The sequence below is a fragment of the Electrophorus electricus genome, chromosome 22 (genome assembly GCF_041902795.1).
Source record: "Electrophorus electricus isolate QZ-2024a chromosome 22, ASM4190279v1, whole genome shotgun sequence".
In the NCBI taxonomy this organism is placed as follows: Eukaryota; Metazoa; Chordata; class Actinopteri; order Gymnotiformes; family Gymnotidae; genus Electrophorus; species Electrophorus electricus.
The window spans coordinates 4,934,183-4,958,045 of NC_137518.1; the positions used below are offsets into that span (position 1 = coordinate 4,934,183).

At 44.5% G+C, this 23,863-nt stretch overlaps 1 protein-coding gene across 6 annotated transcripts in view; it reads left to right on the forward strand.

Moving 5' to 3' along the window:
* Positions 1 to 23,863, forward strand: part of pcbp4 (poly(rC) binding protein 4) — a 59,355-nt gene that overhangs the window by 16,866 nt on the left and 18,626 nt on the right. For all 6 annotated transcript variants that reach the window (XM_035520219.2, XM_035520218.2, XM_035520220.2 and 3 more), the window contains 5 exons: positions 12,169 to 12,366; positions 13,635 to 13,658; positions 16,837 to 16,869; positions 19,082 to 19,198; positions 23,366 to 23,497. In XM_035520219.2, the coding sequence (XP_035376112.1) occupies positions 12,259 to 12,366; positions 13,635 to 13,658; positions 16,837 to 16,869; positions 19,082 to 19,198; positions 23,366 to 23,497 (414 nt within the window). In that variant the 5' untranslated portion in view covers positions 12,169 to 12,258. Of the gene's footprint in view, positions 1 to 12,168; positions 12,367 to 13,634; positions 13,659 to 16,836; positions 16,870 to 19,081; positions 19,199 to 23,365; positions 23,498 to 23,863 lie in introns of those variants that run through there.

The window sequence follows — 23,863 nt, forward strand, 5'->3', positions numbered from 1 at the left end:
TGTATTTTCTTAGTTTACATTAAAGATATGCTTTGCATTTTTGTATTTTTCAATGACGCTGTTCTTTATTATTCTTTCTGATTAACGGTTACCCAGGAAGTTCCGGTTGAAATAATTAGCATAGCCAATGGAATTTGTGATTTTAATTGGGGGTGGGGGGATATAAGATGCCAGCTTCGTGCATCTTGGGACCATGTGTAATAAGCAGCCTTTATCTGGGATAGTTCTACTGGGGTAACACAAATACTCAACTCCATATTAAAACAAGGCCTGTTGTTTGTTTTGAGTCCTTGGCGGGCATTATTACGACAGTAATGACACTAAGCCAAATTTGCTTATGACGGAATACAGGTAATAGAAAGGAGCTCAGTATTTATTGATTAAAAAAAACACACACACATTCAGTGTTATTCCGCTAAACCTTAAGTAAAATTGCTGCAGTTTATGAATACGCATACAAAGCGTAATAGAGTTGGCATGGTATTTAAGCAGTAAGCTAATTAACCGTACAGATGGTAGAACAAATACCAGCTTTAATAACCACTAATTGAATTACATTATTAGTACCTCGCTAAAACCACTTCGTCTCCCAGCATATGACCGTCAGATGACTTACCATGACGCACTGGACAGGAAAGATCGTCACGCCGTGTAAGCCTGAACAACTGATGAATTAGCGCGATGGTTGTGAGATGCTTTAAGCGAACCTTAAAATCAATAGGTGATGTGAGGGTTAATGGGCAGATGAATGTGAGAGGAGGTTTACGGACAGTTGGGATGGAGGTAAGATGGACCGGGCACCAACATTCCGGCTACGGCCCACATCACGCTACATTATGTTTGTATTGCAAAGTACGATTTGGACGGCGCGTGAGAAAACAATTGACGTCACTGGCTGAATCTGCAGCATACGTGGTTAAATCAATTACATGCACTGTCGTTGTCTTCTTGACCAGCAAAAAACAGTGAGACGTGAAAACACATGCTTGGGTTGAACGCCAAAAAATAACTAAATAAAATATGAGTGGAGGCAAATTTGCTTTCAACACCCGTTTATAGGACGAAAAGGTAATGAATCCACTGTCCTTATGCTCTTATATTGTTTTCCCAACACATAGATTAGCACATTCAAACTCATTTTATGGTTGGCGTAAGGCTTAAACGGTAGATCAGTGCATTATTAGGTCGTTTGATCTAGCAATGTAAATAGGCCTTGTCTAGGACAGGCTCTACGTTGGTGTTTTTTGACACTCAGTTCAACGGATTTTCATGCATTGAATACGATGACCGTGTAGCTATTTATTGGCTACGTGTGAGTGGTTTAACCGCATGTCCCGTGGGTGCGGTAATGGGTACGCAAGACGTTCTGCAGGCGCAGCCCAATTCTGGCATGTTGTCGCTTGGATTTTGTACACTAGGTAGTCATTCTGAATACACAAACCTCTACATTCTTCGGTTGTGCTTGTGGGCTATTGCTATGAAATACATGACGACATTAAGTCCGCGTGTGAGACTGACAGACTTCACATTACTTACTTCATTAACGCTGGTAATTGGTGACAGAATCAACAGTTGGGGACCTGCACCGAGACCTTCAGCGGATGGTTAGTCAGATGACACCGCGCAACGCGAGCAACGGTGACGTTTTCCCACCCGGACAAGGGGAGACATTTACTAATGAGGCCCTGCCTTCCAGCCTGTCAGGCTGCTCCATCACGGGTGTACACACGCACATACCCACACGTACATAAGGACTGGAAACCACAGTAAATCACAATTAATGTGACATTGCTTAACAAGCCTCGCAACCATCCACCCCCTTAATGCCATAAGACCACAGAATTACTATCGAGTAAGTATAATTAGATCAGTAATCGGTTTCTTTGATTCATATTTGTTGTATGAGAGAATGAATAAATGACCGAGGCGTGTTTATTTAAAAGAAATTTTCAATTCATTGTAGTTTCTAAAAACAGTTTTGCTTTCTCGTCTTATGAAATGTTTTATTTTAGAACCGTCTATTTTTTTCCCACGTGAATAAATGAATGACTGAATTAATTAAAATGTTGGATTTTTCCTCTAAACAGAATAAGCATATTAATGCTTCTTGATGGTTAGGGTGGTTAGTCAAACGATGTTGCTTTTCTCAAAAAACTGAAGGAAGAGCCAATATCTAATAAACTATTGATTAATTTGGAACCCTGTTATGTGTTTAAGGGATATATTATTTTGTAAACTTTAGGTGTCATTTGCTTAAAACAGCACAGGGACACCATCAGCTCTTAGTTTACGACTCGGGGAGAGTCACCAAAGCTATAAACCTAAGCCTTTAGTTCATAAAACCATTTCCACGAATGACGCTTCGCCACCCTCCACCCTCCTTTAAAAGAATTGGATTATCTAGCGTGATTGATTTCCAGAGTATAGAATGTAATATAAATTTGTTTAGAATGTAAATAAATCAGTGTGTCACCTTCACTTAATTTGCTTAATTTCGATATTGCTCGCCTTGCAGGCATGTGTGTGCCTGCGTTCGGGCGCCAGTGAACAGAACTCTCGGACACGTGCCCGCGTTCCGTGGTCCGGTGTTTGTGGAGACGGAAGGCAAGAGCAAGGCTTGATGAGCGAACACTGCACATCAGCTGAAGAAGTTTTCTAGCTCGACACACGTTTCGGCTTCTGACTTTTGTCACGGATAGGGTAATATTAATCAGCCCAGTTTAAACGATCACCTTAGGTGAAGGTACTAAGAGAGTCTGGTGGTATGGATGGAAAACGTTTTAGTGACCTTCACCTTAGTTAAAGCCTCTTTGTGATACGTTTAAAAGAAGCATTTAGTGTCATACCCATTTATTCTATCAAATGACTTTGTCTGTCAGGATATAACTTGTACCCACTCCTGCATGTAGTGTAGGTTACAATTAACTCAGACTGAATATCCTGTCCACAAAATATGAAATCTAAACCACAGGTACGGGCAGACTATGAATGACCTTTGACACCAGCCCTTAGTGGTAACAAGGAATCCAATTAGCTGTGCTGATCACATCTTAAAATAGCCCCAGAGGCAAGGAGCCAGATGCTGAAAACGATAGCAGTCAATCTGGCTTCTACTGGAGATCAATAGGAGAACGAGTCCTGAAACAAAACCTGGCCAATGACTTCCAATCTACCAATAAAGGCATAACAATGCCGCTTTGCCTAATGCCTAGAAAGACATTACTGCGCAGGCGAAACCTCAGCATGTTGGCTCATAACATAATATGCAATTAACCCCATGCCAGGCTTTTCACTGATTGTTAATTACTTAATTACTTAAGGATTGGCCTTTGATTTTAATTGTGCCTGTGGCTCTTTTGATAGGGCCTCACAGAACAGTGGGAGGGGCAGAGGTCAGCGGAGGGTTGGGGCACACAGAGCAGGTGAATCCTGCTCCCTATAGACCTCATTAGAACCTTGAGAGGAATGTGAGAGAGTCAGTTCACTTTATTTCACTACAGAACATCTGCCACTTGCCAGTACAGTGCCCACATTCTTTTTAAATACTTGCTTGAACCTTGTGTGCATTCAGTCCGAGGAAGAGTAATTTCGGTCTTTAAAGTTTTTAAAAAAATCAAAAAATTCAAGGCCTGGGCCAAAAACAATTTCATGCTAAATTCACATTTTCATGTTTACATTGCCACATATGTTAAGGGAGGGAAAAAAGGACCTTTTTCTGAAACCAAGAACACTTACTTGGTGATGGTGAAATGATACATCCAATAGGCAAAAGCAATCTGTGGGTCAAATGGCCTATTAATCTGTGACCAAGAAAGTCTGCAACAGCAGCAGTTCCCATGAGGGTCTTGAGATTCTGCTCCCTTACTAAATCAGACATTACTACATATTTCAGTCAGAGGCAACAGAATTATGAAATTATGAATTATGAAAGAACTCTCCCACAAAGCACTGCGGTCGGCATTAACGAGCAAGGATTAGGCCCAGTTTTTACATGTCGCACACCAGTATCGAAGCATGCTTTTAATGAAAGCATGGAATTTCACTGTCCCCCGCTGACTCCAGTGCCCTGCCAGCCCTGCGGTTTCGCCCCACACCACCCCCGAATGGGGCCCAGCTGTCCAGCCTGGAACAGCTGAGGAGCTTCCCCAAGATCACAGGCACACGCCCAACGTGCTCTTGATTGTGCAGCTGACAAAATCCTGCCCCAGCACGCTGCTTTCTCCATTCATCCTCCACCCTTTACGACCCACTCCTCCGTGGTGGAATCCAACATAGTGTAGAGGGTGAAGGTGGCACGCACTGTTGTTGTAGCAACACACTCCACTGGGCCCAAGTGTCAAGTCCCCAAACCAAGTGTGTATCTCATCTTCCAGCTCAGGTGTCTACACCCTACCCCTGACAAAGGCTGAAGCTCAAAGAACCATAATTTAAGTGGCAAAAGCACAGTGATGGAATCATATTATATATTCAGGTCAACCCGAGTTTGCTCATCAGGAGATGTATTTTTCCCAGTAATCTCTGTTATGCAGAAAACAAGACACAGTGTTTCTCAGTGAATCTTTTGAAGATTCATCCCCTCCAGTAACCCAAAAATGCTCTTCTTGTTTTCCTGTGGATCTCCAGAGAATTAATCGCAAGCTTTACTAACAGTTCCATGACTGAAAGGAACTGGACACCCAAACAAAATGCCCGACAGAAATGCACAACCTCTGGTCTACCAGCATGGTAATGAGGGAGAAAAAACAAAAACAGCAAAAAAAAGAAAGACACTTCCAAACACTCCCCCACCAGGCTCTCAGTGTTTTTTTGCGTATTTCTTTTTCTTCAGTCTCTATTTTATTTATTTTTCCATCACCTGGGTTTTCAGGTCATACCAGAGCAGGGATCACAAACAGCGAATGAGGGGAAAAAAGGAAGAGTAAGATGTGTTTGAAATTTAGTTCTCAGTCAATATTCTCTATCCGGTGAGCTCAGCAGCTGGACTGGAAGAAGCCGGCGAGGCAGTGGCCGATGGGCTGAGTGGGGAGAAATAGGATCTTGGAGCACAAGAGTGGAAATGGAGTTTCCAGCCAGGCAGATCAGACCTGCAGTTCAAACCTAGGAAGGATAATAACTGCACCGCCTTTGTGGAGCTTCTAATTAAATAAAGAAAGGGGCCAGTTCCAGATTATTGCCTCTGCTCATTAAATATCTGAGTACTCCCAGCCTAGCAAGATTACAGAACAAATTTAATTCAGTGCCTACTCTCGGGTGGAGCTTTTCTCGCCAAATGAGGAAAAATGGGGACAAGATAGGGGCTGTTGTGGGTTGAGGTGTGAGCAGTACCGGCAGGACATTGATACATTAGCTACAGTAGTTGGACTCAGGACACCTCAGAATGAAGCCACAGATTTTGTTAGTATTTTCTTCACATTTTCATCTTTGAGCTAGTTCAGTGTACATAAATGCATAAATAAACAAATAAATAATTAAAATTAAATAAACAAAGAGCCATGGAGTGCAATTCTGAACTGCTAAAGCATAAACCACGCATCTATATATTTGCTAAATACCCTGCAAGCAAAGCCATGCATTAATTTCCAGCTCCAGACAATGGGAATTAGATATGGAGAGGACTAAGTCGACACTCTACCCTCATAATTCCGCTGCCCTCTGTAATCCGGCCCCAAGATGGTTTAGTCACCGGTACTTCTGTAATTCCTAAGCCTGAAGCCTGAATGCTAATTTAAGCACTGGTGCTAGCTACAAAGACAGCCTTTGTTCCCTGGTGATCACAGGAAATCAAAGAGGCTTGTCTAACAAATACAGAAAAATATATATGCAGTCAGTTAGCTATGTCAACTAGTTATGTCGTTTGGGCGTCAAGATCATTCCAAGATAAGTATGATTACTGATTACTGACAATATCCTAAGGCACATTTGTGTGCGCTACTTTCTGACCTATTCATTATTTACATTTTTTGTTTGTTTGTTTTTACTCATGGTAATTAAAATGGGAGATTTTAGTATTAACTCCAGCAAAGGTCAATAAGGTCATAGAGAATCAATATCCATGAAACATGACAAGGGCAAATCCCTTTAGAACATCCTCATATCAGTTTGGGCTTAGCATATCCCAGCCCTAATGGTGGTGTGAAGGGTCAGGCGTGTACTGTTCAGCACTGATATTCAAATGTTCTGTGGTGAATTGTTGGAATAGTGCCCTGGCTTTTTCTCAGTATGAACCCGGGGATTGGCGCACGGGTAGCACTCGCTGTTAGCTGCTGATTTCAGACCATATCCTAATATTCTAATTCTTGAAGTAGTAATTTGACAAGGCAGATCCCAGATCAGAATTTATGTGGCCATTCTGACCACGCCCCATACGTTACGTGAGGATCTGTCAGCTCACTTAGTCTAATTTCTTCACAATCAGAGGTATTGATTTTGCTACCTGCCTGATTTGCACCCCTGATTAGCAGATTTGCTAAAATAGCAGGGGATGTTTATGTTCCTTGAACATGATGTTTTAACCTTCACTCTGGTTTTTCACTGTGAGGCCATTCTGTGTGTGTGTTTTAGACAAATTTCCCTTCAATATCCAAATAAAATGCAAATTTTTAAAAATACCATAGCACAGCACTTTTGCCTAGCACTCAAATTCATTTTGTCCTTCCAGCTGCTTATTTGTTTGTCTGTGTATGTGTGTGAGATAGAGAGAGAGCGAGAGCGAGAGAGAGCGAGAGAGAGAGAGAGAGAGAGAGAGAGAGAGAGAGTGTGTGTGTGTGTGTCTGTGTGTGTGCAGCAATGATTGGTCAACTCTCTCTAGTCGACTGTGTGTGTGTGCAGCAGTGATTGGACAACTCTCTGTTTGACTGTGTTTGTGTATGTGGTTGTGCATGTGTGTGAGTTTGGGTCTTGCCATGTGCTGCCATGTTGGCGGTTTAGCACCAGAGCGGTAGACAAGATTCCGCGACCCCGCCCCCTGTCATCTCCCTTTTCGCTGTGGCATCTAGGCCCCTTTCATAAATCTCCCCTGGACATGAGGCCCTCAAGCGGCCAAGGTCGCGGGCGGCGTTGGGCTGTCAATCACGCTCCACAGCCCTGTTTATTCTGCAGGGTTTCCTTCTCCTCACTCAGCCCTTTTCTGAGACCTCAGAGAGAATAAATATTACTACAGCTACATAAAGTACCGCCACTTTAGTTTCACTCTGAAGCTGGCTTGTGATTCTCCATGCATGGGCCGCCTTTAAAGAATCCACTCACTCACCCAACCCAAAGAGCCCTGAGTGTCGTAATTATGGTAATCCACTTCAAAGCTTTTGACAATGAAATAACATTCATTGTCCAACACTAACTAGTATTTCCACCTCAGGGTGGGGGGATGCGTTATTACTTTTATTCACCTTTAAGATATTGTGATGACAAGGGCAGTGATCATCAGGAAAACTGATGTAAAGGGATAGTGATCGGGAAATCCGCCTGTCGCAAGTCCTGTGTGAGAAATTCCTTCTTGCGTTTTTGCTCGATTCTGAGCCGTTCATGATCTCAGTTGACACTAAGCTTTAGCTTCATTGGCGGTTATGAAGCGTGGCAGATAGACACATTTGCCATGAAAGAATGCTTCTCCATAAAGGAGGAAATTGAGTTTGACTGCTTTATACTTAAAGTTCTACAGCCCAACACATAGAGCTCACTGTCTTCGGATCAGAGGCCTCCACAACGCCACCCCTGCTATTAGATTCAGTGTAATTACAGTGATCACGAACACTGGGGGGGAGGAAGATAGAGAGAGACAGAGAGATACATAGAGCGAAAGAGAGAAGGGGGAGAGAGACAGAGGGAGGGATTGAGGGGGAGAGAGAGCAGGAAGGAGGGAGAGAAGGAGGAGGGCTGTTGAAGGACTGACAAAGCTGCCTGATCTTTTTTCCCTTCTCTATTCGCTCTGTGAAGGCCTGGTCAGAGGAGAGCTGCACTCGTGTGTGTGTGTGTGTGTGTGTGTGTGTGTGTGTGGCACTTACATGTTCCAGTTTAGTCTGAAAAACCTCTCACCCTGCATGCATCACCGTGACATCACCACTGGCCAGAAACACTCAAAACTGTATAACTCAAACTCAAAAAAAACATAAAATGTGATTAGAAAAACTATGCAATTCAAGCGTCCCATTTTACGTCATCATGGTTTTATCTCATAAAGCACATCAAATAAACTGTAGAACTCTTTAAAAAGTGACCACGTCAACAAAATGGATTTTTGTGTCTCTTTGTGAGTCAGTCGGCAGGAGATAACATGATCACCATCATTTGCAAATCTCTGATAAACGAGGGTTAGAAGCCCCCTGTGACACACAAGACACGCAATTTAGAAAACAATCTATATTACACTAGATGACATTAAATATTAATTTACGATAAACTTTGAAATACTTCATCAGTTATTGCCTACTGAACCCTTAAATTGAAGAGCTGACAAGTTATAAAACCTGAAGTCATGTGAGCATGGCTTAAGTGAGTCATTGCTGTGCGTTGAACTGACTTGGCTGATTACTAGTGCTGTAAGATAGATGGACTTGCAACGTAAATCTGGTGTGTGGAATCACTATGGAACCCGTGGAGAAGCTGTATTTGGATAATGATTATGTAGGTATTTTGGTGCTAGTACATACGTCATTGAAGTGTGAGAGTTGGTGAAAGTCTTGGCAACTGCAGGTGGCATTTTGCAGGGATCATTTACACGCACATCTAAAGCTATTGCTGAATCCAAACGGCTGCCCGTGTTCTCCATCAAAGGAATGCATCGAACTAAAGTGACCAGCTGTATGAGGAAAAGAAGAAAGCAGCTTCGCCAGCACCTAACCCGATCTCATTTACCGAGTGCTAACATTGCTCCCCCCACTCCATTGCCCATATTCCATTGTTAGTAGGGCGAGGTGCCCTGTGTCTCAGTATCGACAGCCAATGTTTGCACTGTTACACCCACCCCCTCTCAAACCCTAGGCCATGCCCCCCATACACACTCATACACACACCTGGTCATGCCCCCCACTACCACCTCCCAACCACAGTGTAGGCCTGACCAGTAACTAGAAAGATGGCATCGCTAGCTATAAACCCCAGGGACCGGCCATGAATCACTCATACACGGGATCAGAGACAGAAGCTGTGGCTCAAGGCATGTGGAAATGCTCCGTTATGTGCTTGGGAGAGGTATACGCCTAAGCAGGGATTTTTTTTTAACCCCATCCTGCACATAATCTGAAAGTGTTTCAATTATTAATTTCTGCTGTGATGAAGCAGAGTGGCCTGTAATAGAAATTCCACTGTGGTGCTGAAGGATACCGGCTGCAAATACTGCCCCTCAGCCACCCGCCAAAGTCCCTGAAATTAATCCTGCCCTCAATGTACAACCCCAGAGGAAAAATGGCTTGGCAAACATTGCTGCCTCTCCCCATCTCGGCTCAGAGTCCAGTGTCCTGTCTGCTGCCTTTGAAAACACCCCCAAGATAATACTTTGCAGTGTGAAATGAAGCAACATAGCGAATTGACCATGTAGGCACCTGTTGTTACCCTTCCTTCCTTTTAGAAGTGGTGGTCTTCTGTAGCAGTAGCATAGCAATGTAGGTGGAATACACCATTATGGGGGGCGGAACAGAAACCTCCCATGCTTCACTGCCTTGACTAGCAGAGCACGATATGTGATCTGGCCTTTGAGGAGGAATGGTGGTAAGCAACAGTGAGCAGCCATGCAAACGTTAGCACTCCGCTTTGCCCTGAGCTGCCTGCAAACTCAAGCTCCTAAAGGACTCGCCACTTTTGTTACTTGGTCTAAGTGTGGTGAACCAGGAATCTCGTGTGAAAGGCCACTTCGATCTTAAGCACCTGCGTGTGGCTGGACTGGGAATATTCAGCTAATGCCATGCCATGCCAACTGAAAAGATGTAACATGCCACTGGAAAATCTGATATCGATCAACCATCATAAATTTTGGAGCGAGGTACAGGTCTCGGCGTTCACAGCTCACACAAGAAATTCAGTTTCGGGCCAATCGGACCAGATCTTGTGGCCATGACAGCTGGTTGCTAATCGCGTCCGCCCTCGCCGACATCCCACCATGGTTGCTATGCTCACACAGGCGTGTGAGCGAGGGCTGCTGTCAGCTTACCCACCCTCGGTCGTGTCTCTGTCACAACAGGACACCCTGATGGTGGTTTTAATCGCAGCATATCCAAAAAGGCCCAGTGCTTTATCACTCCAGAATGAAAAGTCGAGTCAGGGAGCTTCATGTCAATTAGGGACATAGAAGCAGAGCCAGATGTTCCTTCGCTCTGGGCTTAAGAGTCGCCAGCACTGCCTGAGTGTGACCCTCAGGGCCCTGTATCTCTCCACGCCTCCCTGTTCAGACGCTCCAGCAGAATGCTGCTGTAATTGGTCTGGCGAGCAGCAGCGAAGCTATAAAGAGACACATATGAAGGGAACGAAGGCTGTAGTCTACAGAAGCCACCAGTCCCCACCCCCAGACATGACAAGTCAAGCAACAGTTTGTTAACCCCGCCCACTTCATGCTCAGACAGGCAGACCTCATTAGAAATCCACCTGATGTGACTGACACTCGTCTCTTTCTTCACGCCTGAGCTGGTGTTAGATTTGTGACCTACATTTTGGAGTTCTGCCAGACATGAAAACGCGCGGCATCGCCACCCTCCCAAACCCCCAAAATAGGTGGTGCCTTGTGCCTGAGTAGGCTGCAATGACAGAGGCTACAATTAACGAAGCTCGTAGCATCTTCCCACGTTCCCCGTGTCCTAGGGTTTTGCGATGCGGCAAGGGGCGGATGAGGGAGCTTCCTCCTTTAGGCGCCCAAAGAGCAAAACCAAGCGAGGTGCTCATTAGCATGCAGCGACGTCGTGGCTCTGACACGCGACGTCTGCCGAGAGGCCTGTCGTCCTTGCCTTTTCTCCCAAGCATCCCCCAAAAGTAGTACATTGATGCCAAGAGCCTATTTAATTCTGCCCTGAGCCTTTAACTGACTTGGCAGTTAATTCTCTCAATGACATTAAAACATTTCAAGGCTCAGTCTGGTTGAAATGGTCAGGTGGAGTGTGCTAGATGGATTTTTGCCTTTTACATTTTACAAGTTTTCTTTTTTTTTTTTTTTTTTAAACCATGCCTGCCTCCACCCGTTGTGTATGCCCTGTGTGTACTCATCCATTACGCTTTCTGTTTTTCTTTTCCAAATAAGACATTTGACTTTTAGCATAACAAATATGATAATACATCCCCTAAGGCACTGTCCCTTATTGACTATTCATTTTGGGCAATTTAGATGGGTATATGGATGGGTATATTTCTGTTTACTTTAGACGCCGCTTTTAAAAGTAGCCAGTCTCTGAAGCCTTCTTGAGGTGTCTTTGAGAGAAAACAGCTAATGTAGATATGACCTGCAATTACCTCACAAGTGGGACGCAATTCCCTGATCTCAGCATGTCTTATTGCACACTTTCTCCAAGTGCCAGAACTGTTGACAGGACACAAAGCAGCACATGGGTACAGAAATGTCTGGAACAGCCTCACCAGCCAAACCCTTCACCAACTGCCATTTTACTTTGGGGATGGGGGGAGGTGTGGAATGCAGTCAAAATGATAAAGCTTTATTTGAAGAGGCCTGTGCTTCACAGTGCTATTGTGCAACTAAATGCCTCATTATATCTGTCAGCTGTCTCTTACATTGTTATGATCGTGTGCTATCTGTATCTTTATTTAACATCAGTCAAATAACGGCTGGCACATATATCGCCATGCCTCTCATCAAGGGCCTCTTGAAGACAAATGATACCCTTTCCTTAAACATTGCTTTGAAAGTAAGAGCCCTGGTTTCTTCCTTACGCCATCCTCTCTGTTTAAAAGATACAGCATTGGGGTGGAGTGCTGCTATCAAATTGCTGTCTGGGCTTATGAGCATTAAATAATTGGTTTCCCTCCATTTGTTACCCAGAAAAAAAGACGAATGCATAACGTTTCTGCTCAGAAGTACTGACCTTTTGTTAAAAGGACGAACGATGCTAATAAAAACGGATAACGATGCATGATGTTTCCGTCGTTGAAAGGATTCCTCCACGAGCCCTCCCCTTTTAAAGAACCCAGAGTATGATGCTAAGTACGATCTGCCTTTTCTTCCTGTGTTTCCCCAAGGGTTGTGAGAGGAAGGAGAAAGAGCCTGAGTTCCCTGCCCCCCCCTCCCCCTCCCCCACCGACACCACCATCATCTTCAGAGCTTCTTTCATGCGACTCCCTGGGCCAGACTGCACAGCCAGAATGAACTGTGAGCAGGATTTTGGAGAAGGGGGCATGAACGTCACTCTCACCCTCAGGTTGCTCATGCACGGCAAGGTGGGACACACAAACACACACACACACACACCCACACACACAGCTACACTCACACCTCATCCTGAAATAGAAGCATCTAACAATAGAAACTTCACATGTTGTACACTTGACCCAAAACCAAAATGAATCCATGTGATACTCAACTTAATCCTGCTGTTGTGATGTCTTTGGGAACCTCAGCCTTCAGTATTAACCCTAATGGATTTTTCATGATTGTTTAACCATTGTGGCTATGCAAATCAGATCATGCTAACTGATCACTAGTTTTCATTCATTGTAAGCCAATGTAGCATATTTGGGTGAAGTATACTACTGGCTTTCAGGAAGCAGTCCAAAGAGATCGGTCTACTGGCCCTCATTACTGGGACATCTGGGCCGTTAAGTAAACCGGCCATGAGATTCGACAGAGTTAGAATAGATTTTCCATGTATTTTCCCCAGACCATGAACCACCCATAAGTAGTTGATTTAAATACTGGCCCTTTTAATGTTCCATTTTCTATCTGAATGTAATGAATAAGTCTTTAACTGTCATGAAATGTCTGTGTACACTGGAAATTGTTAATAAATCATCACATAAATTATTGCTGTGCAGATTAAAATTCATATATCATTCAGCTGAAATGTCACTTTCGGCATATTGTGTTCTGTTTTGTATGCATAAAGAATCTCTGACAAGAAACTTTAGAAGTGGGGTTTAATGCTTTGAGAATGAGTTCCTGACCTTCCAATGAAACTGCAAAATCCTTGACAAGAATCCAAAATAGGCATATAATTGCTCTCTGATTTGACAAGATTGGAAAATTATACTAATCATGGATTTTGAATCCAATGACTACTGAAGGATAACTTGAAAACAGTGACTCATCATTGAAACTGATCATGGATGCTTTTATGGTTTTGCTCACAATTAATAGAAAATAATTTGCTGAAAGGAAATGTCTCATTGGTCCACGTATTCCATTGTCTTACTCAGATCTCAGTACTGCTCCTAACAGTGAGTGCACCGCCATCTCTAGCGCACAGAGATCCTAGAACCGAATTAGTGAAATTTGATGAGGGCGTGACCAGTTTTCCTCAGGGGGAGCTTGGGCAGCCACAGCCTGGTCCGGTAGTGATCAGCTGGGTTTGTTCTATCTATGAAGGCTAGGGCCAGCTCTGAGATGGCTAGCGGGTCTACTCCCTGTGGACGGATGTCCAGTGAGGAGCGTGCCAATCAATAACCTGACATTTGGCCTGTGTTTTATTTGTTATTTTCTGTTTCTGCAGGAGGTGGGGAGCATCATAGGCAAGGTGAGTATCTCTGTCTCCCTTTGTTTGCAAATATTTGCATGATATTTCTGTGCTGACACCATGTTCCTTTATTGTCATCCAGTTTTCCCACCAAATTGTGCACGTGTAGTTTCTTTGGAGCCCTAAGGTTATAAATCTTTCATCTAAAAAATAATCACAGTGATTGACTATTAAGATTTTTGATAGCAAACTGCTCAGCTAATTTTGGCAGAGATGCCATGCACACAGTAATGATGGGAACCGGTCGCATTTCCCATCTCATACTGTTTAATACCCTACACTGACACTGTTTATCCCTGAAGGCTGTTCGACTGGAGCCGTCTGTGGAGATTTCATACCAGCAAAACCCATCATCATTAACATGCAGTGTGTGCATGCTGTGTGTGTCCGCGCATGCGTGTGTGTATTTGTGTATGCGTGCGTGTGTGTGTGTGTGTGTGCGTGTGTGTGTTTGTACCACTGCTTTGAGCTTTGCCCCGTTAGCTAACTATAGGTCCTGCAGCAGTCACACTCACGAGTGTGTAACTGCATGTAAACACACACCATACACTAGCATTTCCTTGGCCTACTGGGACTCACTTTGTAAGGCAGAGGCTCATTCTTCAGATCTAGCCTGATAATAGGTCCCTGGCCTTTCACCATAGTTTTACCTTCTTAAATACACTCACACACACTCACACCTCTACACCAGTACACTGGGAGCTGGATGGTGATGCAGCACAGACAACGGCCAACAGGCACCTGTTAAGCTGAGCAAGACTGACTTACTGTGGTCTCCAGAACTGAACACTTGACCGACACCTGTGTCTTCTACTCCTACACCCACAAGAAGGACATAAAATAGGACACACAAGATTTCACCCCACATGGAATGACTACTGACTTAAGAAACAAGTTGAGACAAACAGACAAGCATGTCTAATTCAAGAATGTGGAGCTACATTATAAGCAGCCAATGTAACCAGTGTTTTTTTCCGAGTTATTTTCTCTAACTAAAACGTGCTGTTACATGTGGCTTGTCTGACCGAAATCTCACCCTCGCCCCCGTCAGCCAACAAGACAAGGGCTAATCTGAATCTTAGGCTCTCTCCTTGGCGATCTTAATTATATGTCAGCCTCTCCAGGCAGCCGAGTGACATTTCTGAAATGGTGATACTTTAATGCTCAATCACGTCCGAACACCGTCCACGCTGACACGCTTCTCTTCTCTTCTACCTCAACACTCATCTTGCGGCAAATGAAAATGAACAGAAGGCCTCGTGCGGGTACTCCCGTGTTTCTCCGGTCTGAATTGGCGACCGTGTGGGTGGCATGTACAAGCTTTGCGATCGTTAGAAATGCGTTCGCGTGGTTTACCTCTTGAGTCGACCGGTGACAACTTGCCGTCGGTTGTCACCCAGCGGATCAGAGCTACACTTGTGGTTGCAGTGCGTGTGGATGGGCCATGAGTAAAAGTAGCAGATTTAAGCCTGAGTTATACTTTTGCAGCGTAGATGAAAAATGCAGTAAAAGTGACTGACCACAGTATTCAACAGCTTGAGGAAGAACGGCAGGAGAGGATGGCATGTAGACGGATCGATGTTTTTGTATGTCTTATAACAAACTGCCTCTTTTTACACTAGAAACCTTCCGTGGATTTCGAGGCATTAGACAATCTCGATAATCTCCCACAGAGGGGTCACATATTGCCCGTAGAGGCGTACCATTCTCACGAAGCGCCGAGCGCACGACCGCGCGAGGCAACACGGCACGGGGTCAACATAGAAAGCACATCGTTTTTACATCGCAAATACGTTATTTTTTTCATAGCTCCAAAGACAATAAGACAGGTAGAAACCTAACTTTACTGCTAGATGCATACGCGTGGCATATGTTAAGACGGCATCACACTTTCCGCACTGAGGGTTGCAAGATCTCCACAACTGTTTCATAGGCTTACTCAATTGCGGTACTTTCTCCTATTCTCTGCGATATCCCCCTATTTTTAAAATACCATTTTAAACTGCACAAAGTGGGTGAGCACGGAATTGTTTATTAGAAAACGAACGCGATTGAAGATCTGCTGCTGGAGTTGTACATGTTGCTACTGTTAAAAGAGGCAAACAGAAAAAGAGATTATCTCTGGGACTAATAAACAAAGGAAGTCGACAGAAGGGAGAGTATAACCTTCTGGTAATGCCAGTTCGCCAAACCGATGATGAAATGCATTTTAAATATTTTCACGTCTGCCCAGTGCTGTGGTGATCTATTGCATCAAATTTGTCCCTTCGTTCAGCATGCCAGTACCCACTCCAGCCCTGTCAAACTGTCTGGGAGACTGGCTGTCAATGCAATTCCTTTCCAAGAACTCCGAGCCATCTGCATGTCTCGATAGTCTCTCGCCGAGGAGTCATAAAAGGTGTCTCTACTTTCTAATTTCTGCCATCCGCCTCTCTTCAAAATTCTACATTTTATTGCTTGACATCCACGCTGCCAGGAAGTTGCAAAAAATTTGCGCCAGACGGGCCGATACCGCACAGAGGGGCGTGTGACATCATTTCGGCCAGGCGGACTCTCGTGCCTCTTGCAACACGTCAGGTATGCACCAGGCATTAGGAAGACTCAAAAATGAAAATAAGTCACGTTTATAAGTGAGCAAGTGTGTAAGGATGTAACACAGAAAGCCTCGTGTTTTGTGTTAAAGCACTCCAGCTCAGCGGAATGATGCAATATCTTGAGTGTAAGGAGAACGCACATAGGAAGCTCGGCAAATGACTTCTTTCCCACTTCTGTGGTTTTTCATTCACTCCTCAAGCCACAGTCCACAAACTGAAGGCGTGGCCCTCACTCATAAAACGCAATCAACCCTTACGCTACTCTATTCAGGTGGAAAGACAACGGAGAAGGGGGACAGGAATGCACTTCTGCTCCCATAGTTGGGCACCGCCCTTTCTTCCTGAAAGACAGAAAAGAGACTGCCTATTATAAGTGCTTGGAGAGCTATTGATTGGCACCAGTGGGCGGGACATCAGTGGTTGAAGGGGCTCCTCTGGGACCTGTTCATACAAAATGCATGCTACTGGGTATCGGAGTCGAGCACATACATGGGTTACTTAGATGAATACCTCAGCGACGGCCTGGTGGGTAGCAGGATGTGCCAAAAGTGGAATTTAAAATTATTTTTGCTCTTTTTTCACAGAAAGGAGAAACAGTCAAGAGGATACGAGAGGAGGTACGAGATACTGTACCTAGAGAATACATATTTTATGTATACATACACACACACACACACAATATAAACACTGTTGTTTTGTATGTATAGCCTGCATTATGCTTCAAACATATCAAACAGGAAATGCTATGTATTTGAAGCTGGCCTGGCACACCAACGCATTAAAGCTTAACACAGCGGTGGTCCCAAGCAGACTGAAAAAAGAAACAAATCTTACATCATTCCACATCTGTATGCTGACAAGACAATGCGAGAGGAGAAGAACATAAATATAAATGAGATTTTTCATCTCAAGGGCTCCAGACACGCACAGACACACATGCGCGCCCACACTGAACACAATATAAATTCATTAACACCTGCTAAATGGGGATGTTGGTATTTCAAGGCTGCTGCCACAAAAGAATGTCACCCGGAGACGGAGAGAGCTCAGGTGTGTGTGTGCGTGCAATGCCTTCGCACGTGAAAAAAGCCTTTTTATTTCAGCCATAAAGACACTGATGTGTAGCTCTTCTCTAGCAGTTTCCCTGGCTTGCTCTCGCTTCGCTCTCGCTCTAGCAGCCAGCCAGCGCAATAAAGCTCCCGACAGACATGCGTTTCCTGCCGCCGAATGAAGGCTGCTGCTTTTCGTCTCCCTAACACACGATGCAGAACAGACCCTTCCTTTCTCTCTCTCGCGCGTGCCTAATTGGCGTCTGAGGGGACGTACGCCCAAGAGCAGGTGCAAGGGGTAGGCATCATTTGCTGGTTGAGAGGCAGCGCGGGGTCGTGCGGGGGTCACAGGCGACATCAAAAGGCGTGCTCATGTGGCTATTCCTGTGTCTGTCCCCTCCGGCCCACTACCGGTGCTTGTGTATTTGTGTGTGTGTGGGTGGGTGTGTTCAGCGTTTCCAGCTGCTGCGACTTAGCAGTTCCTCACCGCCGACCCCTTTTAGTGTAACTCTGATCGGAGTGTCTCAGATTGGAAAGATAAAAATCCCTTCACTTGCGATGAGCTATAAGCGAGAAATAGCCATCAGCACCGAGTGCTGAGACATAACAGTAATCAAAATGGCAACGGTGGAGGAACCTGGAATGATTGCATTCATGTGGGTGCAGACTTGGCTATGGAATTGTCTCATTGCCGAATCCTTAAATGAAGCTATTTCTTAAAGGCGGTAGTAGAGATTTGTAAAGCCACTGTTGTTTATGTGAGATCTTTTGTAGTCATCTCTGTCTTGAGAAAAGCGTTTGGAAGCTCTTCATTTGCCACTATCATAAACAAAGAGAGGCAGAAGCAGAGGTGCACTGAGAAACCTCAAACGCTGCATGCTGTGGGATTTGGCAACCAGGTTTTGGAAGGATACGCAGCCCCAAAGTGAGAAATCCTAAGGCGTTGACCCATTGCGTTTTAGTTCGAAATCTACAGGTTAGGACTGGTTATGGATTATGAAACCAGAATCTCCTGTGGCATTTATGTGGAGAGCTGCTGTGATGTATGGATGGGGGTAGGGCTTTGCATGAGCGTGTGGACGCGTGCGGAAGTGTGATCGATGGCAATCGGTGTTAAAGGAGGGAGATGGCATGGGACCTACAGGAGGATGACTCATGTGGGCCAGCCCAACACGGGACTTTCTTTAGCCGTCCATCACACACTCTCCTGAAGCTGGAGAATGAGTCAGTTGAGTGTACACACAGGGGAAAAAAACATATATACACTCGCACAAATACACATTTATACACACCTCACACTGTCGTCTATTTTTAAAAATATTAGTACACAGGATGTCTCTGTGTTGCTCACGTACACACACACATAAATGAGAGTGGAGAACACAAAAAATGCTGTATTTTATTACATACTGCGTGATCATGCATACTCACACACACACACACACACACACACACACACACACACACACACACACACACACACACACACACACACACTGTTTACAGCCCTACTTCTAGATACATATTTATATTTCAGTGCTCAGGAGCCTGTTCTGTGCTTCTCTAAACAAAGCTAAGAGATTCAGAAAGATACCAGCCACACCAGTTCTCTGAAGAAAAGGGGGGACACAGAGAAGGGGAAAGGGAGTGAGAGAGACACAGATCTAGATGAGCCGTTGAAATAGTGGCCATCAACCTTCAGTCTGTCTGTGGCTGTTTCTTTTACTGTGTCCATCGTTGCCATTGACTTCTCGTCTTCCTGATCTGTCTGTCCTAACAGAGCAGTGCACGCGTCAACATCTCAGAGGGCTCGTGCCCCGAGCGCATCATCACCATCACTGGCCCGACAGAGTGTGTGTTCCGAGCGTTTACTATGATCACGATAAAGCTTGAGGAGGTGAGAACACACACGCAAACACACACACACACACACACACACACACACACAAATTGCAGTGTACTTTAGCTATAAATAAGCACTCTGAAATTACATTATGAGGCACATGGATATTTAATATCACACAAATAAAGGCTCATGACAGGAGATGTGCCTGACACCCACTCTCATGACTGCTCCGCTGTTGCGTATAATCAGAGGACCATGTTATAGGGTACCATGTTCAAGGTGAACACAAAGTCACCCCACGAAAGAGATTCCTAGTAGTAGCATGTCATTGCAGAGACCCTCCCGCAACAATACGAGTACAAAGTCACCACAGGTAAATTACGCTTGCTGGAAACACACAGTTACACAGACTCCTCCCATACACATGCAGATGCATGCAGTCCTCCGTGGAGCGATGCCCAAGGGCCACTTAACGCTCCATGCTTTTCCTCCATCAGCCTACATACAAAACGAGGCACCCTGATGGGCCCCGATGGGCCACTAATGACTCCTCTGCATCAACTTTTGTGTCAACCTTGCCTTGCCAATCCACGCACTCAAACCAAAACCCGTTACTTCATTTATGGCAGGGCGCCACTCGTTAGCCAGCTATCCGGAACTTGCCTCCTTTCGTGTTTTTGTATAGAGGAGGAGAAAAAAGCTGGTGTTAAAAAAAAAAACATACACAAAACAATCGCACCGATTTCTGGCCACATGAGCTATGCCCTCAACTACTGGTGAATCTTAATGGAATTGAGGTTGACTTTGTAATGTTACAACATTATCTGCCTTGCGATTCAGTGGGCAAGTGAGGATGATACTGGAAAAGAGGTTGGATGGCTTGGCTAATGGAAGTGTATGAGACCAAACTACTGCCTCTGGTTCTGTTCCTTCTCTTTATTAGACATGTGTGCTAGCATGTTATAACTAAAGAAGAAGAAGAAGTAAGGAATAAGGACAGGTTGAGAAAATTCTGAGAAGTGGACCTCTCGTTTAACACAGGTCTTTTACAAAACTGCCTTCAGAGAGTCATAAAACACAGCAGGTCAAATAACAATGCAACCAGGGAAACATACAACGGAGCGTGTTTACCTTGGTTGCTTTTAAGAACTCAGCACTTATCCTGTGTGGGCTGTGACAATTTTTCAGCAATTCCACATTAAGCCTGTAAAGTACCAGGGATTAAATCCCAGGTCTCCGTCGGCATGCACGGGCAGTGCACCTTATAAGATAAAGCATGGACCTGTGGAGGTTAACATCACAACTGCTGATTTATCATTCGTCGAACTGAGAACAGTAGATCAGGAGAAGAAGTGGATTACTGGGCCTGAACATCTTGCTAGTATTTCAAATGATACTGAGGGGGGAGATGTGCTCTTCATGTCTATTATGACATAAAGCATATATCCAAATTTAAACCAGAAGGAGACTCCTGACTCAGCGGAGGAGAGACTGATATGGGCAGAGGTGAAAGTATAAATTCTCTAGCAAAAGAGATATAGAGAGGGAGAAACAGGGAGTGAGAGCAAGAGCTAGAGAGAGAGAGAGAGAGAGAGAGAGAGAGAGAGAGACAGGGAAGAGATAATGTATCACTCATTCACGCATTCAGATATTCATCTCCTGCATATTTTCCAAAGGCCACTGTATTTTCAGAGGCAGATGAGGACCCCTCCTTTCCTTCCCTCTCATTCCCTGTCCGTTCTCGGGAGGTTTTTGGAGTGCACTCTGAAGGAATGCAAAAGGCAGAGTCTCCACAGACAGGCCCTCTGTCAACACAAACAGAAAGAAATCCCTTTGTCAGGTGACGTCTGGAGGCAGACCATCAACTCATAACGATTCCATCCACGTAGCCTGAGCGTGAGCTGGTGGCGGCCGCCACATCAGCCAGCCACTATTTACATTTTAAACCCCAGCAAGAGTGCAGCCCCCCTCTAATTGATTGCAGCAACGGCGGCCCACGACTCGAGACTGATATTTATTGCCAGCTTAATTAAAGAAAGAGCCTCCGAAATTACACCAGCTAACTAATGGACATCAGCTCCTATTGCTCTCTGTGGCTGGAGAATGGCAGTGAAAGGTGCCCTCGACTGCTGTTCTCGAGCCACATTCGCTATTTCTCCTGTCTCACTGAAAGGGCAACAGCAACAAAACAACAGAAAATGTAACAAAAATATCATGTGGTAGTTTATTGTGTATTCTATAGAACATTTATGACTGTAGACAAGAGAATTGTCTCTTTGTCAGTAGATGTCTGAAGAGAAGATGAATTGCTTTGGGTTAAAGTCAAGTGCCATGATGTCAGACCATGATGTAAGACCAAAAAGCATGGCTTAAAACTACTCAACCTGCCCACATAGGTAGCTTTATCGAGCCCTTTATAAGCCAAGTGAACATACTTAACCAGATTAGTTTGTCAAGTCATTTTCTCACAAAATGATGTGATTTCAAAAAATGGCATTTGTCTAGAGAAGAAAGGACATTATTGTAGCAAGTTACGACTAGCTGGTCTGTTACTGCAGCTACTTTATGTAGCTAGCTAGCTATGTCATCCCTGTAGTCTTTTTTGTGGATAAGAGAGTGAGGATGACCTTTAGCAATATTTGTAAAATGTTCCCTAGAAACCAAAAATTAAAAATTAAACTAAAGAAAATAGGAACTAAAAACTAGATGCAGGCTCATACATATATGGATGAATAGCAGTACTAATGGGTGAGTCTGGTGCTGTCACTGTCAGCCATTGGGCTGCATCCTGAGCTGCTAATGTACCATCTTTCCAGAACTGGCTCACCCATGGTTGTATGATTATGACCAGTGGCAGTTACCTCAGAATCCAAAAAAAGCACAGAGAAGGGAGGTGGGGCTAAACGGCTGTTGCTGTTGCTCTTTAAGACTGCTGATTGGATGAGTGGCTGACTCCGGTCCCATTAGCTGCATTCTTGAGTGGTTCTGAAGCCAGTGGGTACATCAAATATAGCCTCAAAAGCAACACAAAATGTGAGATGGGTAAATGCTGTCCATAATCTGATGGAGGAAATCGATGGGAGCTCAGCCATGGGCCTGGCTCAACTTTTTCAATTTGCTGGTAACCTTTTGTCGGCAGGCCACATCGATTTGCAAATTGTGAATTGTAGGAATTGATTAAATTGTGAATAGCAGGGATTGATTAAATTGTGATGATGTGAAAGAAGCCCCTTGGAAGTATGAAATGGGGATGCACAAGGTCTTGTTGTACAAAATTCATCTAAAACTTATGGAATGATCTAATTTTGGAAGGTTCAGTCCAGGCTTATTCTCTGACTTACCTATAATTGATTTGAACAGGTTCTAGAGTTCTTTGATGCATTAAAGAGGATACAGATCTCAATAAATGTTAGTTACGGTGATGTGATATGACTAAAACAGCTGTAAAGCTTTGAATTTGTATTGTTCTGTAACGACTGCCCGAGTGCCGAAGGGCGTGGAGCAGGACGCACAGACTTCCTTGACATGGATGAACATTTAATTGAAACATAAAGACGACGGCACTCACGTGTTACAAACAATGAACGTAACACGGTTAACACTGAACAAACACAATAAACACGGTTACATTTAACAATGACAAGAAGAACATTTAACATGACCATTAACACATTACGTCAACAATAACCGACAACACTGCACACAACGATAAGTGTTTAAATACACAAAAGACTAACAATACAGGTGTGTGCAGGTGTTGCTACGAACATGACCCTCCCACTGCACGCGGCGAGCCAAACCACCGGACTCGTGGGAGGCGAGCTTTCCGTGACATGTGCAAGACTGTCTTAATGACTATGTTCTGTTCAACTCGTCATTTCCATCAAATACAATTTACCAGTGATCTAGTATTTCACATGTAAAATGCTATGAGCAAATTTATGGGCCATTCTTAGGGCCAACGCGTAGATGAATCTAATTTATTAGCCGTGTATGGTGTCTGCCTATGGCCGTACCAAAGTCATGACTTCCCTCACCTTTTATAACTTGTCTAAGCGTTTCGGGAAATAGCGTTGATGGGATCCTGCCTCCCCCTGCCTCACCACACACAATCCAGCACTGTTCCGTGTCTCAGCTCTTTATTTCCGTTCAGTACTAAAGTCTGCAGCACCTGCGCTTGAGCATCTTAAAATGCTCTTCCATGCCCTCTCCCACCAGGACCTGGTTGCTTTGGTGGCTAATGGAACAGTCACCAGCAAGCCCCCAGTCACATTAAGGCTCGTGATTCCTGCCAGCCAGTGCGGCTCTCTCATCGGCAAGGGCGGCTCTAAAATCAAAGAGATCAGAGAGGTAAGTGCCACCTCCGTCCCTCTTCCTGGCTTTTTGCCACCTTGCCGTTGTCTGCCTCTTCTATAAGATTAGTAAGAAGCATTGCTCCACTGGATATTTCGTGGGTCTGGATGCCAGTGATCACCTGTTTGTTTTATATTTATGGCCTCTCTGCTGTCAACCTAGGGATGAGGTAATGCTGAGAGCCTGGTCACGCTAACTTTGAGTGGACGCTAATGCAGGAAATGGAGGAAGGCGAAAGGCAGGAAGTGTGTTTCCAATATGTTAATCGAAGGTGGGAGATTTGGTTAAGAGAGCAAGGCTTTTGTTGTTCTTTTTGTGATTTTTCAAGCCAGCCAGGCAAACTATACAGGGGTTCATCTTTGC